Below are 13,817 nucleotides of genomic sequence, written 5' to 3'. Positions count from 1 at the left end.
GAGCAAATCTCCAAGGTCAAGGAACCTGTCAGTACATGAAATTACGACATAAAGGTAACAACAGATAAAAATAAAATGTTTATGAACTCAAAAAAGTCACATCATAAGTTTAAGTAAATGCAATCAACAATATAACATAAGAATCAGCTTAATTTTTAAAGGAACTCCTCAACAAAATAGGAGTGATCCATGAGGAAACTCTTTAATTTCGATTTGAAAGCATGTGGATTACTGCTAATTTTTTAAATTCTTGTGGTAGCTTATGGAAAATGGATGCAGCAGTATACTGTACACCTTCCTGTGCAAGGGTTAAGTTTCTGAACAAGATCCTGAATGTAGGCTTTCCATGACAGTTTACAATCTATCAGAACATCCAGAAATTTGAACTGTTCCGTTTAACTAATCATATGCCCATTCTGTGAAATTAAAATGTCAAGTTTCATTGAATTGTGTGTTATAAACTGTAAAAACTGAGTCTTACTGTGATTTAGTATTAGTTTATTTTCTACAGGCCATGAATTTATGTCATGAACGACACTATTTGAAACTGAGCCAACATTGCACACAACACCCTTTATTGCCGAGATAGTGTCATCAGCAAACAGAAATATGTTAGAAATACCTGTAATACTAGAAGGCATATCATTCATATAAATAAAGAACAGAAGTGGCCCCAACACTGATCCCTGTGGCTCCCCCCATTTAACTGTACCCCACTCAGAACCCACATCACAGCCATTCTCAATACTGTGAATAATGACCTCTTGCTATCTGTTGTTAAGTAAGAGGTGGACCAATTGTGAGCTACTCCCAGTATTCCATAATGGTCCAACTTCTGGAGCAATATTTTGTGATCAACACAATAAAACACCTTAGTTAAATCAAAAAATATGCCTAACATTCAAAATATTTTATTTAACCCATCGAGTACCTCAGACAGAACATAGAATATAGCATTTTCATTTGTTAAACGATTTCTAAAGCCAAACTGTACATTTGACAGCAAATTATGTGACATAAAATGATCAATTATCCTTACACACACAGCCTCTTCAATAACTTTAGCAAACACTGATGGCATAGAAATAGGTCTAAAATTGTCTACATTATCCCATTTTCCCTTTTTTAAAGCAGCTTCACTACTGATTACTTTAATCATTCGGGAACTGACCTTTCCTAAAGGAAAAGTTACAAATATGGCTAAATACAAGGCTAACATGAGCAACACAGAAATTTAATAATCTGCTAGGCACTCCATAATATCCATGAGAGTCCTTAGTCTTCAGTGATTTAATTATTGACTCAACCCCCCCCCCCCCCCCCCTTGTCAGTATCACAGAGGAGTATTTTAGATTTTAGACATCAATCTTGGAAAAGCATTTGCCAAGAGAGTTGTACGATTCCCTATAGAAACTAAATTTTGATTTAATTCACCAGCATTGCTCCAAAAATGACTTAAATACTGTACATATACCTGATTTATCAGTGACAGAAATATTTTTACTACGAACTGATCTCATATTGTTGATCTTGTGCTGCTGACCAGACCCTTCCTTCAAAAGTGACCACATAGTTTTAATTTTATCCTCTGAATTAGCTATTCTATTTGCATACCACATACTCTTTGCCTTCCTAATAACGTTTTTAAGTACCTTACAATACTGTTTGTAATAGGCTATTTTAGCTTGATTGTGACTACTTCTAACATTTTGATACAATTCCCACTTTGTTCTACATGATACCCTTATCCCACTAGTCAGCCACACAGGCTGCCTTTTTACTGCTAGTACCCTGTTTAGAACGTTATAATGGAAAGCAACTCTCCAAGAGTATGATAAATGTGTTAAGGAAAGCATTATATTTGTCATCTATGTTATCGGCACTATGAGCATCCTGCCACTCTTGTTCCTTTTCGAGGTTTAAAAACTCCCAATTGCTGTCGGGTTAGCTTTCCTACATAGTTTGTAATCATATGTGGCATTTGTTTGAGTACAAAAGCCTTTTAGTGTTAAAATTTGTACATCATGGTCTGAAAGGCCATTCACCCTTTACTAACAGAATGCCAATCTAGTAATGAAGAATGAATAAAAATATGGTTTATGGTTGTGCTACTGTTCCCCTGCACCCTAGTTGGAAAAAACACAATCTGCATCAGATCATTTGAATTTAGGAGATCCACCAACATCCTTTTTCTTGCACAATCATATACAAAATTAATAATGAAGTCACCACATATAACTAATTTCTGGTACTTCCTATGAAGTGAATCTGAATCAAGAACCTTCTCTAGCTTGAGCAGGAATGCTCTGATGTCAGTGTTAGGGGACCTATAAACAACAACAATTAAACGTTTAGTTTCACTAAATTCAACTGCCCCTGCACAACATTTAAATACCTTTTCAGTGCAGTGCCATGATACGTTAATGGACTCAAACAGAACACTGTTTTTTACGTACATGGCCACTCCCTCATTCTGCAAGGAACTCCTTGAAAAACGGCCAGCTAATCTGTATCCCGGTAAAGGAAGTCCCTGAATTGTCAATTTATTTAAGTGATGCTCCGATATACTCATAATTTCAGAGTCAACATCTATAAGCAGTTCACTAACATAATCTTCAATACCTCTTATATTTTGATGAAATATGCTAATTTCTTCTCTTCTTGGAAACATGACGTCCTCTGAACGTGATTGCTTTGTTTGACGAACTTCCTTTAAGCAGGTAAACTTATCAGTTGACTTCAATCTAAAAAAGGGTGCAGTCTAACACCAACTACTATAGGAATTTTTCCATGAGTGAGCCCACCACCACCTATTACATTGTAACCTATAAGCTTTGCCAGCCTCCCCTTCCCATACCTATTGAGGTGCAGGCCTTGCCTAGTGAAATTCGATCTACTGGTAGACTCAACTGGCATCATGAAAATCTGATCAAAAATCACTACTTCAGAGGCATCGTAGGACAAAATATTACAAAACCCATTCTCAAGAAAAACCAGGTTATCACATAGATCAGTAATTGCTCCTCTTATCCCATCTTTACACTTCCGACATGTCTGTTATGACTTCAGAGATTCTGCTCTGCTGGTAACATGGCAAAGAACATCCAAACAAACCACCTAGATGAAAGAGAACACATTCTGACATCAGATCTGGAAAAATCGGGAATTGCCAAGTATAATTCCAAGGTATTTTTGATAATTACTGTGATTTATTGGCTTATGGCATCATCAAGATAGACTGCACAACTTTGAGCTGAATTTGGACACAGTCACAACTTCTTATGAAATATTCACTCACTCCCTAGAGGAATGTTTTCAAATCATTACACTGGGAAACATAAAAATGAATATGCATTAATGGAACATACCTGAACCTCGCTCAGTTTGCTTATGACGTTATGCTGTTTGTTTCTTGTGGAGACAAACTTCATTAATCAAAGTATATTTTAAAGTAAAGTTGATAGTAGGCCGTAAGATCTGTTATAGCCCGACTAAAAGTATGTATAATCATACCCATTACCCAGATTCAAAAAAAACATATGGAAATCAATGAGAACATGTGGAAAAGCAAATCACAACAACAAGGAGTTGTATGACAACAAAAGTTGGTAGGCATGTTCATACATCTGAAAGATGACATCTATTCAAATTTCACGCTGGTCACACACGAGTGGCACTAATAGCACCACTACAAGGATGCAAATCATGTTTGCTTTAAATACAGGCTGTAACAGTCATTAGTGTTAGTTACCTCTGAGATTCAATGTGGTGAGTTGACGTTAGTCAAGAATGCTTGTAAGACAGGAGCAGGAGATAGACGGAGAAGTGAGGAGGGGGAGATGGGCAGAGGAGAGGGGAGGGGGAGATGGACAGAGAGAGAGGCGAAGAAGGAGATTAATATAGAGAGAGGGGAAGGAGGAGACAGACAGAGATAGAGAGGGATGAGGAGTTGGACAGATGGTGGGAGGAAGAGGGACAGAGAGAGGGAGATGTGGATATGGACAGAGAGAGAGAGGGATGAGGAGATGGACAGAGAAAGGCAGAGGAGGAGGTGGACAGGGGGTGGACAGAGGGGGGGGGGGGGGGGAGTAGATGGACAGAGAGAAGGGAGAGGATTGGTTTGACATATAGAGTGAGGGGGAAGGATGTGGACAGAGTGAGGGGGGAGGATGAGGACAGACAGACAGAGAGAGAGAGAGAGAGAGAGAGAGAGAGAGAGAGAGAGAGAGAGAGGAAGGGGGAAGGAGATGGTATAGGAGGCAGGTAGAAGATGGAGAGTGGTAGAGGGCAGCTGGCAGGGGAAGAGGGTCTGACGAGGGAAGTGGGATTGGTTGTGGGGAGGTAGACGGAAGAGGGGCAGTGTGTAAAGAGGCAGCTGGAAGAGGTACAGGGTAGCAGGGTGTAAGAGGGTTGGCAGAAACAGAGGGAGGAAGGTAGATTGGGTGATAGGATTTCAATTTTTTGTGATTATTTTCATAAAACCATTTCAACAAAATTTGGTATGTACATGACACATTTTTTGTACAAAAGCATTGGGGGAGTAAGAAATCCCTACTCAGATGGGGATGATGTGAAAAAATGTTCTGAAACAAACTTTTTGCATTTCTCTTCTGTACTTCGGGCATTGGCAACACTTCTAAAATGTGCTGTTCAGGGTGTCAACTGTGTTACCTGCATGACAACTGCATCTGACCAATATTTTTATTAATGTGTTTTGGAACCAAACTTCATGGCACATTGTTGAACACTACAGATAAATTTGGCACCCTCCAAAAACAGCCTTACAGGAAGACATGATAAGAACATAGAAAGTAAGAAGAACATCATTCATTTGTTCTACAAAAGCTACTCAAATACCACATTTGTGGTACATAAGTGCGGAACATAGTTCAGTTTACTGCTGGAAGTGTAATGAAAACTAAAACGTTGTTATGAGAGTAAAGGATACCACAGAGAGTGATAAAAGAAAGAAGTACTAGACAAATAGCAATAACAGAGATTACTGAATGAAAATATTTAAGAAAAATAACCTATTTTACCTACACAATTATTATGAAACTGAGCCATTACAATTGGCACCAATATAAATCACAGGTTGAAGCAAGTAAGTGCATATGCTAACTGTGTTAAAAGGCTATTATCATGAAGAACTTTGTTGCAGATTACAGGCAGTTAAGATCACAGCACTACATTCAACTAAGAGAATACTGAAGATGACGAAATGAAGTAGCTTTGTCAGATGGCAACTAACTGCAGCTGATGATGTGAGAAACAACTCACAGCATCTCTGATTTGCAGTGGCACACAGCACTCCATGTTAGAACGCCGTGTTTTGCACAGCAGTGTAAAGTGAGCTGTATTTATTCAGAACAATTTTTACTTTTCTGCCTTATGTGACATCGTGTGTTAAGTAAAAACTGGGTTCATTGTAAGAAGTGATTCCCCGTTATGTGTTAGGAACTGCTGTGAATTGGGGAAATGTTGTGTACAAAATGTTATTTGGATTGTATGCCAGCTTCAACTTGAAACATGGAAGAGCATTTGAAAAGCTTTTTGAAAAAGTTTAGTGCAAAAATTACTTATGATAACAAACTAATGTTAACTTATATGCTCTAAGTGTTAAGTTTGAGAAAGTTCTACCTGAGAAACCACTAAACTACATGCCAGATTAGATACAGCTAAGGCTAAAATAGACCAACAAACCAGTAAGTTAGAGGAACACATTGCAAAGTCACATCACATAAGGGCTCAGATATATCAAATGGTATTAGATTTAAAAACAACTATACCAAGCTTTGAATCCAAATGTAGTCACAAAAAAGGTAAACGAAGTCTGGCAAATTAAATATGAGTCAAAAACAAATTTCTGGCACTAGTAGGAAATTAGGTATTTTAGAACAATATTAAGATTCAGCTGAAGTAACTGTCTCAGGTTCCTTTTTCACAACACATGAGGAATGTGAGTGATCAGGAAGTTCAACAGGTAATCCAGAGAAAACTGAAGTAGAAATTTTAATATTAAGGACAGAATCTTATTTTAATTCTGTTGTATGTGAAGAATTTGTGGAGGGGAGAGACTATTTAAATTTAGTACACAATTAGAGCTCGACCCGGCAAAACAAATATATAAATGAGTTTTCTGAAAATGCGGTGCTGAAGCTACAAAACCAGGACTATGGAGCAACAGCAGAAAGTCATTTGATTGGATGGGTCTTGTTACATACTGTTTACAACTTCTGGCTTAGTTTATGGTGGGGGTTCAGTGGTGATTTGGGCAGCCACGTAATGGTGTTCCATGGGTCCCATGTTTACTCTGCAAGTTCGCATTTAATGTCAAGGATTATGTGAACATTTTGGGTGATCAGTTCCATCTCAGGGTACGATGTTTGTCCTCCAATGGCCAAGCTTGGTCCATCCCGTGGTACAATTTTTGTTCTCCAATGGTGAAGCTGTGTTCCAAGATAACAGGATTCGTCCTGTTCACACAGTTTGCTAGTTCTGAGAGTATGAGAATAAATTTTTGCATCTGCCCTGGTCACAACAGTCATCAGACCTCAATATTATTGAGCCTTTGTGGTCTACTTTGTAGAGAAGGGTGCAAGACTGTTATTCACCTCTATCAGCATTACCTGAACTTGCCACTGTTTTGCAGGAAGAACACTGTAATATTCCCTTATAAACCATACAGGACCTGTATTCTCCCATTCTGAGAGGGATAGAAACTGTTTTGAATGCCAATGTGTTTCATGCACCATATTAGGTATGGTAATGTGTTATGTTTTTGGTGCTTCCATAGTTTTGACCTTCACTTGTACTCACTCAGGGAGTCCACCTTCTTTGTGAATTTGTAGCTGACATCTATAAGGTCCAGAGTCAGTTGTTGCATTTTTTTGTATTTTGTTCCCATACAAAGATCCTACTCTGCTACTATTCTGTATATTTTTATTATATTTTCTTCAACTGTTGTTGTAAGTGCATCCAACCAGGCTGTATATTTTGAGAGTGTAACTATCTGATAGGGAGCTTGCACAGCTTACGCTTAGCCTTTATGATTTTCACAGTCTCCTCACTAAATGGTACCGAGATGTATCATCTATTCAAAATCTTATGCTATGGATATCTGCAAAGTCAGGTATTATTACTTGTCACTGTTGTGTTAAGGAGGAGTGTTTTTTTTTTTATTTATTTATTTTTTTATTCAAACTGTAAAAGTGTGAATGCCTCATTAAATCTGACTTATCACTTGAGATTGTGATGTGGCCAGTTGTCCTTTTGAGATAGTCCTTTTACATATTTGAGACATACCTTCATCAAGTACCTTTACATTTTCCTTCGTTCCTTATCCAAGTCTCCTTAAATATTCTCCCCATCCCTTATGCCAATCCTGTTATCTATTTGTCTCTCATCTGGGGTTGGTGGCTGTGGTCAAACCTGAACCTTGACTGCATTTTACCTTTCACTTATGGCCGTAGTAGTAGTAGTAGTAGTAATAGTTGTTGTTGTTGTTGTTGGTGGTGGTGGTGGTTATTGCTTTAGGGCACAAAACAGCTGAGGTCCTAAGCACCCATGTCATGACTTAAAATGGTCAATTACCGAATGAATTTGAAGTTGATAATACACAGAGCATAATTGACTGGAGGAGAATGATAGCTAAAAACAATCACTTTCCCTTTGAGGGGTTGCTCAAACAGTTGAAAATTAAATTTCCTTTGCTGCGTTACTATGACGAATAAACAGTAGAAAGCAATCTACAGCCCATGCTGTATCTGCTAAAATATCTGATGATTCAGATGACAAACATACACTGAAAATAAATGGCTATAAAATCGGCATTGTGTCAGAAAATGGCACACTGTCAATGGTTAGTTGCAGTAAGTACATAGCAGTGTGGGATCTCCACTTAACAAATGACAGTGACTGAAACAACAGTGATCAATATGCAGCCTAGCTAAAAGTATCTCCTCACGACGACAGGGGCAAGAGGAAGTCACCCAAGCTGTTGGGAGGCGTTTAATTTCATGGAGTTTGTTCCCATATAGAGAATACCAGTGTACATGCCAGAGCGACACAATGTTCCTATGTGTGGCAACACAAAGATCATCTGAAGGGCAAAATAGCTAAATACCTAGGTAGTTGGATTGCAGCTTTAGCAGCAGAATCGACAGCTTCATTCCCCAATACTCCGACGTGGCCAGGGAACCACATGAACATCACATTGGTTCCATCAGCAGTAGTTCAGCAGCACCAGCAATGCAATCATACATGTAAACTGTCCCCTATGTGTGTTTAGCTTTTTGACAATATTTAATGGCATCATTTAACATTAATACTGTTTGTATTATCTCTTCTAAAAAATTTAATTCAATCACACACTTAAAACTGTCCTCTATCTGTTTTTAGTTTTTTGATGATTTTTTTATGCCACCATACATGTAAGCTTATACATGTGAAATTATTTAATTTTAATACTGTTTGTATTATGTCTTATAAAAACTCAAACAATTGCCACACTGTTACTGTAAACCATGTCCTATATCTTTGTGCATTGTACACCACGTGATGCCAGGGACAGTAAATAAATAAATAAACAAACAAATAAATGGATAATTATGTTCCTATGGGAATTAACTTACTTTAATGTTGGTGTCTTGCAGATAACAGCAATTTTAAAGAACTAGCAGTAGTCATTAATGGAAATAATGCCATAGCTAAACAAAATGGAACTGCATTTTTGTAATGGCCCTCTGCCTTCTGAGCTTCATATTATTGACCTGTGCCTAAATACACGTGTCGGGCTTCAGAAAAAAATTAGGTGTGTGATAGACTGCATATGTCTTACTGATCTATAACATTTTTTCCTATTGGTGTAGACTAATAACCAATACTTATAGAATCTTGCAAGTTTGCAAGCTGCCTCATTGTATTTTTATATCTATTTTTTTCTGCCCTGTTAGCAACATACAACAAAACACTACAGCTAACAGCAGGAATCTTGGTTACTAACATATTAACCAAATCAGCACTCTATAAACATAGCACAAAAACAGAGAATGAAGCTTCTTACAATTTACTGTAAAATAACACAATGCTAACATTTTCTGTAACAAAAACAACATACAAAAAAGATATGTCCTTTCAGAATAAGATTTAACACACTTTAAATAACAACAAAAGGATAGTATAATAATAGATAAATATAATCAGTCCATTACAAAGCTTTGTGTTCTGCTATTACAAAAGCAAGAAATTGGGCATTACAACAGTAAATCACAATTTACAATAAATACCCAAAAATTTAAGAAGATTTAAGAAAAACTGTCACAGACTATGGAATTACAGACAGACACTGTCTGTCAATTATGCACTGACAAGTGACTGGTACTGATCGAGGACAGGCTCAGGTATGTGGTCTGCCAAGGTATTTCGTGGCAAGCCCGAGTAATGGACAAGCATTTCCAGGAAGTGCAGCCCTGTTGCAGCTTCAGCAGAAAACTCGGGCGATTTTGAGCTGCAAGCAAACAACAAAAATGAAATATTTTGTTTGAAATTAATTTATATTTGTATCCTTAAGCACAGACTAGGTTGTTTTTGTGGCCCATTAAGTACGGTAAATAAAATAAACTGTAGAAGTAAATAATTACATTAATGGCGCTGACAGTTCACAATCAAATTTTGGGAAACATGCTTTGCCTCTTATTACAAGTGCTAAGAGCAAGTCAAAGCATAATTTAAATTAAGGATACCCATCTCCAATAATCATTCATCCATCACTAACTTGCTCAAATAAACATGCACACTGACAATATTCAAATTCTCCACTGCATTTTGCTGCCTAACTTAATTAGATTGGGCACTAAATGTCACAGAGTACTTCAAAATTAACACTTAAAATTATTTGTTAGTTATAAATATGTGGTATATAAATGTAAACTTCTTTTTTACTCTTTACAAGGTCTTGAAATTGCTTGTTTTCCACTCCGAGTTTTCATTCCTATTTTAACTATTAATTAATTTCTATCATTTTAGTAATTCATGAAATACAGTAAGTAATTGATAGATTACTTTTGATTCATAAAGAGAAATATTATCAGAAGTAGTAGTATGACCATGGGCTACAAATTGACATACTTCACTGAATACTAGTGTATTCTATAGGAGTGTTACAAGGACCTAGAGGGGGAGGGGGGGGGGATCTCATGTTGGTTTCTGAGTGAATGACTAAATAGTTTGGAGGTTTCAATACACGTAGGACCACTATGCATACTACTGTATGCTGGTGTCTCACAACAAATAATAAATAAACATTAAGTACTGCTTTGCAAAACTGAAACCTTCTAGGAGGGACAGTGGTTGATGTCAGCCAATACCTCCATTTTGACTTTGACATTTATGTTATGGTTACAGGGAATAATTTCTAATTATGCAAAACAAAGTCGATAAAGCTTAATGTACATTTAGAGATTAAGACCCAATTTTTTTCCATCAAATGATATACCTGAATGTATTTTGATGTTTGAGAGACTTGCCTGGTTAGTCATTTTGGCTTGGCTGGGAGTAAATATCTACAGCTCTTTACTTAAATTTAATAACTGCTTCAACAATTATGAGAAAACAATTTTTGAAATCATGTTTAAAGATCCACTATGTAAGTGGAATAGTTCGTTAGCTACAGACACTGAAAGATATAGCTCTACTTTAGTTATTAAAGAGTGACCAGCTTTCAAATGCCTTGAAAGATCAAAACAAAAAATTTGCATTGACAGCACCTGACCAGTGCTACCGAAGAGCACACCAGATTTTTCATTAAATAAATACAATTTGTTTTTTAAAGGAACACACTGTCATTTGACTGTTTTATTGTTTATTTCAATACAGCCCACATTTCGGACTTTTATGCCATTTTCAAGTATTTACTAAAAGCAAAAATTTCAAAAAATGTAAAATGTCTATTAAGAAAAATATTGGCTCCTCATGAAATACCTGATGCAAAATCACCATCTTGTAAGAGATCAGTAAATAATTGTGGGAGCATGATATATTTAGTAAACACAGGCTTACGTTGGTAAATAAAAGGTGAGCACACGTCCTTGAAATGTAATGATAAAGAAATCAAAGAGTATGAGTAATAGAACACCTCAATACTAAAATGACAAAGTGTCATAGATACATGACTATCAATGTAAAATATCTTCAGACTATATATAATTATCTTTGGGGAGGCAATGTGCACCACCTGCTTAGCAATAAACATCAGTACATCAGATCATCAACAACTGTAAGTGAACCTATTTAAGTTGGATGAGAAACTTAAGTCTAAAAGGAACAAAATGAAGTAAAATACAAAGACAGTAAATCACATATAAGAATATAGTAATTGTCAGTGATAATACAAAAGTTAACAACAGAAATTAAAAATGCAGGGGTGGGGGAGGGTAAATGGATGGTGGCTGAAGAGGGATGGGAGAGATACAGGAATATACCTCATTTAACCAAGACTTACAAAATTAAGACGGTTAACTGTGTAATTAAGAGAAAGAGATGGGTTTGGAATCAAATATGGAGGGGGGGGGGGGTGAGGAATGGGGGTAGGGGCAATGTCAAAGACAATAGTGAGATGTAGAAGTGTGAAAAGCAGTGTTAGAGGTGCATAAATGCAGGGGATGGGGAGGGAGGGCTGAACAAAATGACAGTAGGGATGAGAGTGCATATTTGATTAAATGCTGAATCAGGAGAAATCAGAATGAGAGTAAAGAGGTGGGAGAAAGTTGGGGGAGTGGGTTGGGGGCAGGGGGCAAGAAACTTCAATGGACCTACCCACAGGCAAGTGGTTGAAGGCTCAAAGTTGGGGGATGACAAAAGAGAGTGATATATGTAACGTCAAACAAAGCACTGAGGAACAGGGAGGGAGAAAGGGGCTGGGTAGGGAAGGATAGTGATCCATTAGATTAGGCACATTTAGTAATGCTGGCAGGGGGTGAGAGAATGGGAGACACACCAGAAACAGGGGCGGTAGGCATTTTGGAGGGGGTTGGGTGTGGAATGGGTTGGGGGTCCGAGGTGGATAGAAAACATGAGACTGCAGTCACAGTGCCGTATTTATGAAATATAGTAAAAGTAGGAAAACATATAGTAATCATAATATGCTTATTGACATGTAAAAGTGCATTACACTTGCATAAAACAGAGTAGCTGCTCCTTAGTAGGAAAAAGCACCTAATGAAAGCTACTTTTGAGTTACACAGCATAAATTGATTAGCATAAGTGTGCAACTATCTTAATCACAACAGATACAGAACTTATTTATTGCAAGGATGATTACTAATTACAGGGAGATTGCAAAATTTCCAGCCATTAAGTTAACTATGACTTGACTTAGAGGCAATATATACAAAACTTATTGCATGTTTGCGTAGTGAACGTAAGAAAAATAGTGAGCTGGAGGGGTGGAAAATGTTTTGGGAGTAGCAAAGGCAGGGGGCAAATGGGGGACAGGGGAGGGGGGGATAAATAGCAATAGAGAATAAGGGACTCTAACTGCATCACAACAGTGCAGCATCCAAGCATGCATGTTGTCCATGTTGTTGTTGTTCTTGTTGTGGTCTTCAGTCCTGAGACTGGTTTGATGCAGCTCTCCATGCTACTCTATCCTGTGCAAGCTTCTACATCTCCCAGTACTTACTGCAACCTACATCCTTCTGAATCTGCTTAGTATATTCATCTCTCATCTCTTCGTCTCCCTCTATGATTTTTACCCTCCCCGCTGCCCTCCAATGCTAAATTTGTGATCCCATGATGCCTCAGAACATGTCCTACCAACCGGTCCCTTCTTCTTGTCAAGTTGTGCCACAAACTCCTCTTCTCCCCAATTCTATTCAATACCTCCGCATTAGTTATGTGATCTACCCATCTAATCTTTAGCATTCTTCTGTAGCACCACATTTTGAAAGCTTCTACTCTCTTCTTGTTCAAACTATTTATCGTTCATGTTTCACTTCCATACATGGCTACACACCTTTAGAAATGACTTCCTGACACTTAAATCTATACTCAATGTTAACAAATTTCTCTTCTTCAGAAACGCTTTCCTTGCCATTGCCAGTCTACATTTTATATCCTCTCTACTTTGACCATCATCATTTATTTTGATCCACAAATAGCAAAACTCCTTTACTACTTTAAGTGTCTCATTTCCTAATCTAATTCCCTCAGCATCACCCGACTCAATTTGACTACATCCCATTATCCTTGTTTTGCTTTTGTTGATGTTCCCATTCCGTTCAACTGCTCTTCCAAGTCCTTTGCTGTCTCTGACAGAATTACAATGTCATCGGCGAACCCCAATGTTTTTATTTATTCTCCATCGATTTTAATACCAACTCCGATTTTTCTTTTGTTTCCTTTACTGCTTGCTCAATATAGAGATTGAATAACATCGGGGAGAGGCTACAACCCTGTCTCACTCCCTACCCAACCGCTGCTTCCCTTTCGTGCCCCTCGACTCTTATAACTGCCATCTGGTTTCTGTACAAATTGTAAATAGCCTTTCGCTCCCTGTATTTTACCCCCGCCAGCTTTAGAATTTGAAAGAGAGTATTCCAGTCAACATTGTCAAAAGCTACAAATGCTACAAACGTAGGTTTGCGCTTCCTCAATCTATTTTCTAAGATAAGTCATAGGGTCAGTATTGCCTTACGTGTTCCAACATTTCTACAGAATCCAAACTGATCTTTCCCGAGGTCGGCTTCTACCAGTTTTTCCATTTACCTGTAACGAATTCGCGTTAGTATTTTGCAGCTGTGACTTATTAAACCGATAGT

General features: G+C 37.6%; 1 protein-coding gene across 4 annotated transcripts in view; it reads right to left on the bottom strand.

The window, feature by feature from the left end:
- Window positions 1–8,895: 8,895 nt before the first annotated feature.
- LOC124605578 (WASH complex subunit 5) overlaps window positions 8,896–13,817 on the bottom strand; it is a 194,399-nt gene continuing 189,477 nt past the window's right edge. For all 4 annotated transcript variants that reach the window (XM_047137357.1, XM_047137356.1, XM_047137355.1 and 1 more), the window contains one exon: window positions 8,896–9,508. In XM_047137357.1, coding sequence (XP_046993313.1) covers window positions 9,358–9,508 — 151 coding nt within the window. In that variant the 3' untranslated portion in view covers window positions 8,896–9,357. The remainder of the gene's footprint in view (window positions 9,509–13,817) is intronic.

The sequence above is a fragment of the Schistocerca americana genome, chromosome 3 (genome assembly GCF_021461395.2).
Source record: "Schistocerca americana isolate TAMUIC-IGC-003095 chromosome 3, iqSchAmer2.1, whole genome shotgun sequence".
In the NCBI taxonomy this organism is placed as follows: domain Eukaryota; kingdom Metazoa; phylum Arthropoda; class Insecta; order Orthoptera; family Acrididae; genus Schistocerca; species Schistocerca americana.
This window is presented reverse-complemented; position numbering and strand designations above follow the sequence as displayed.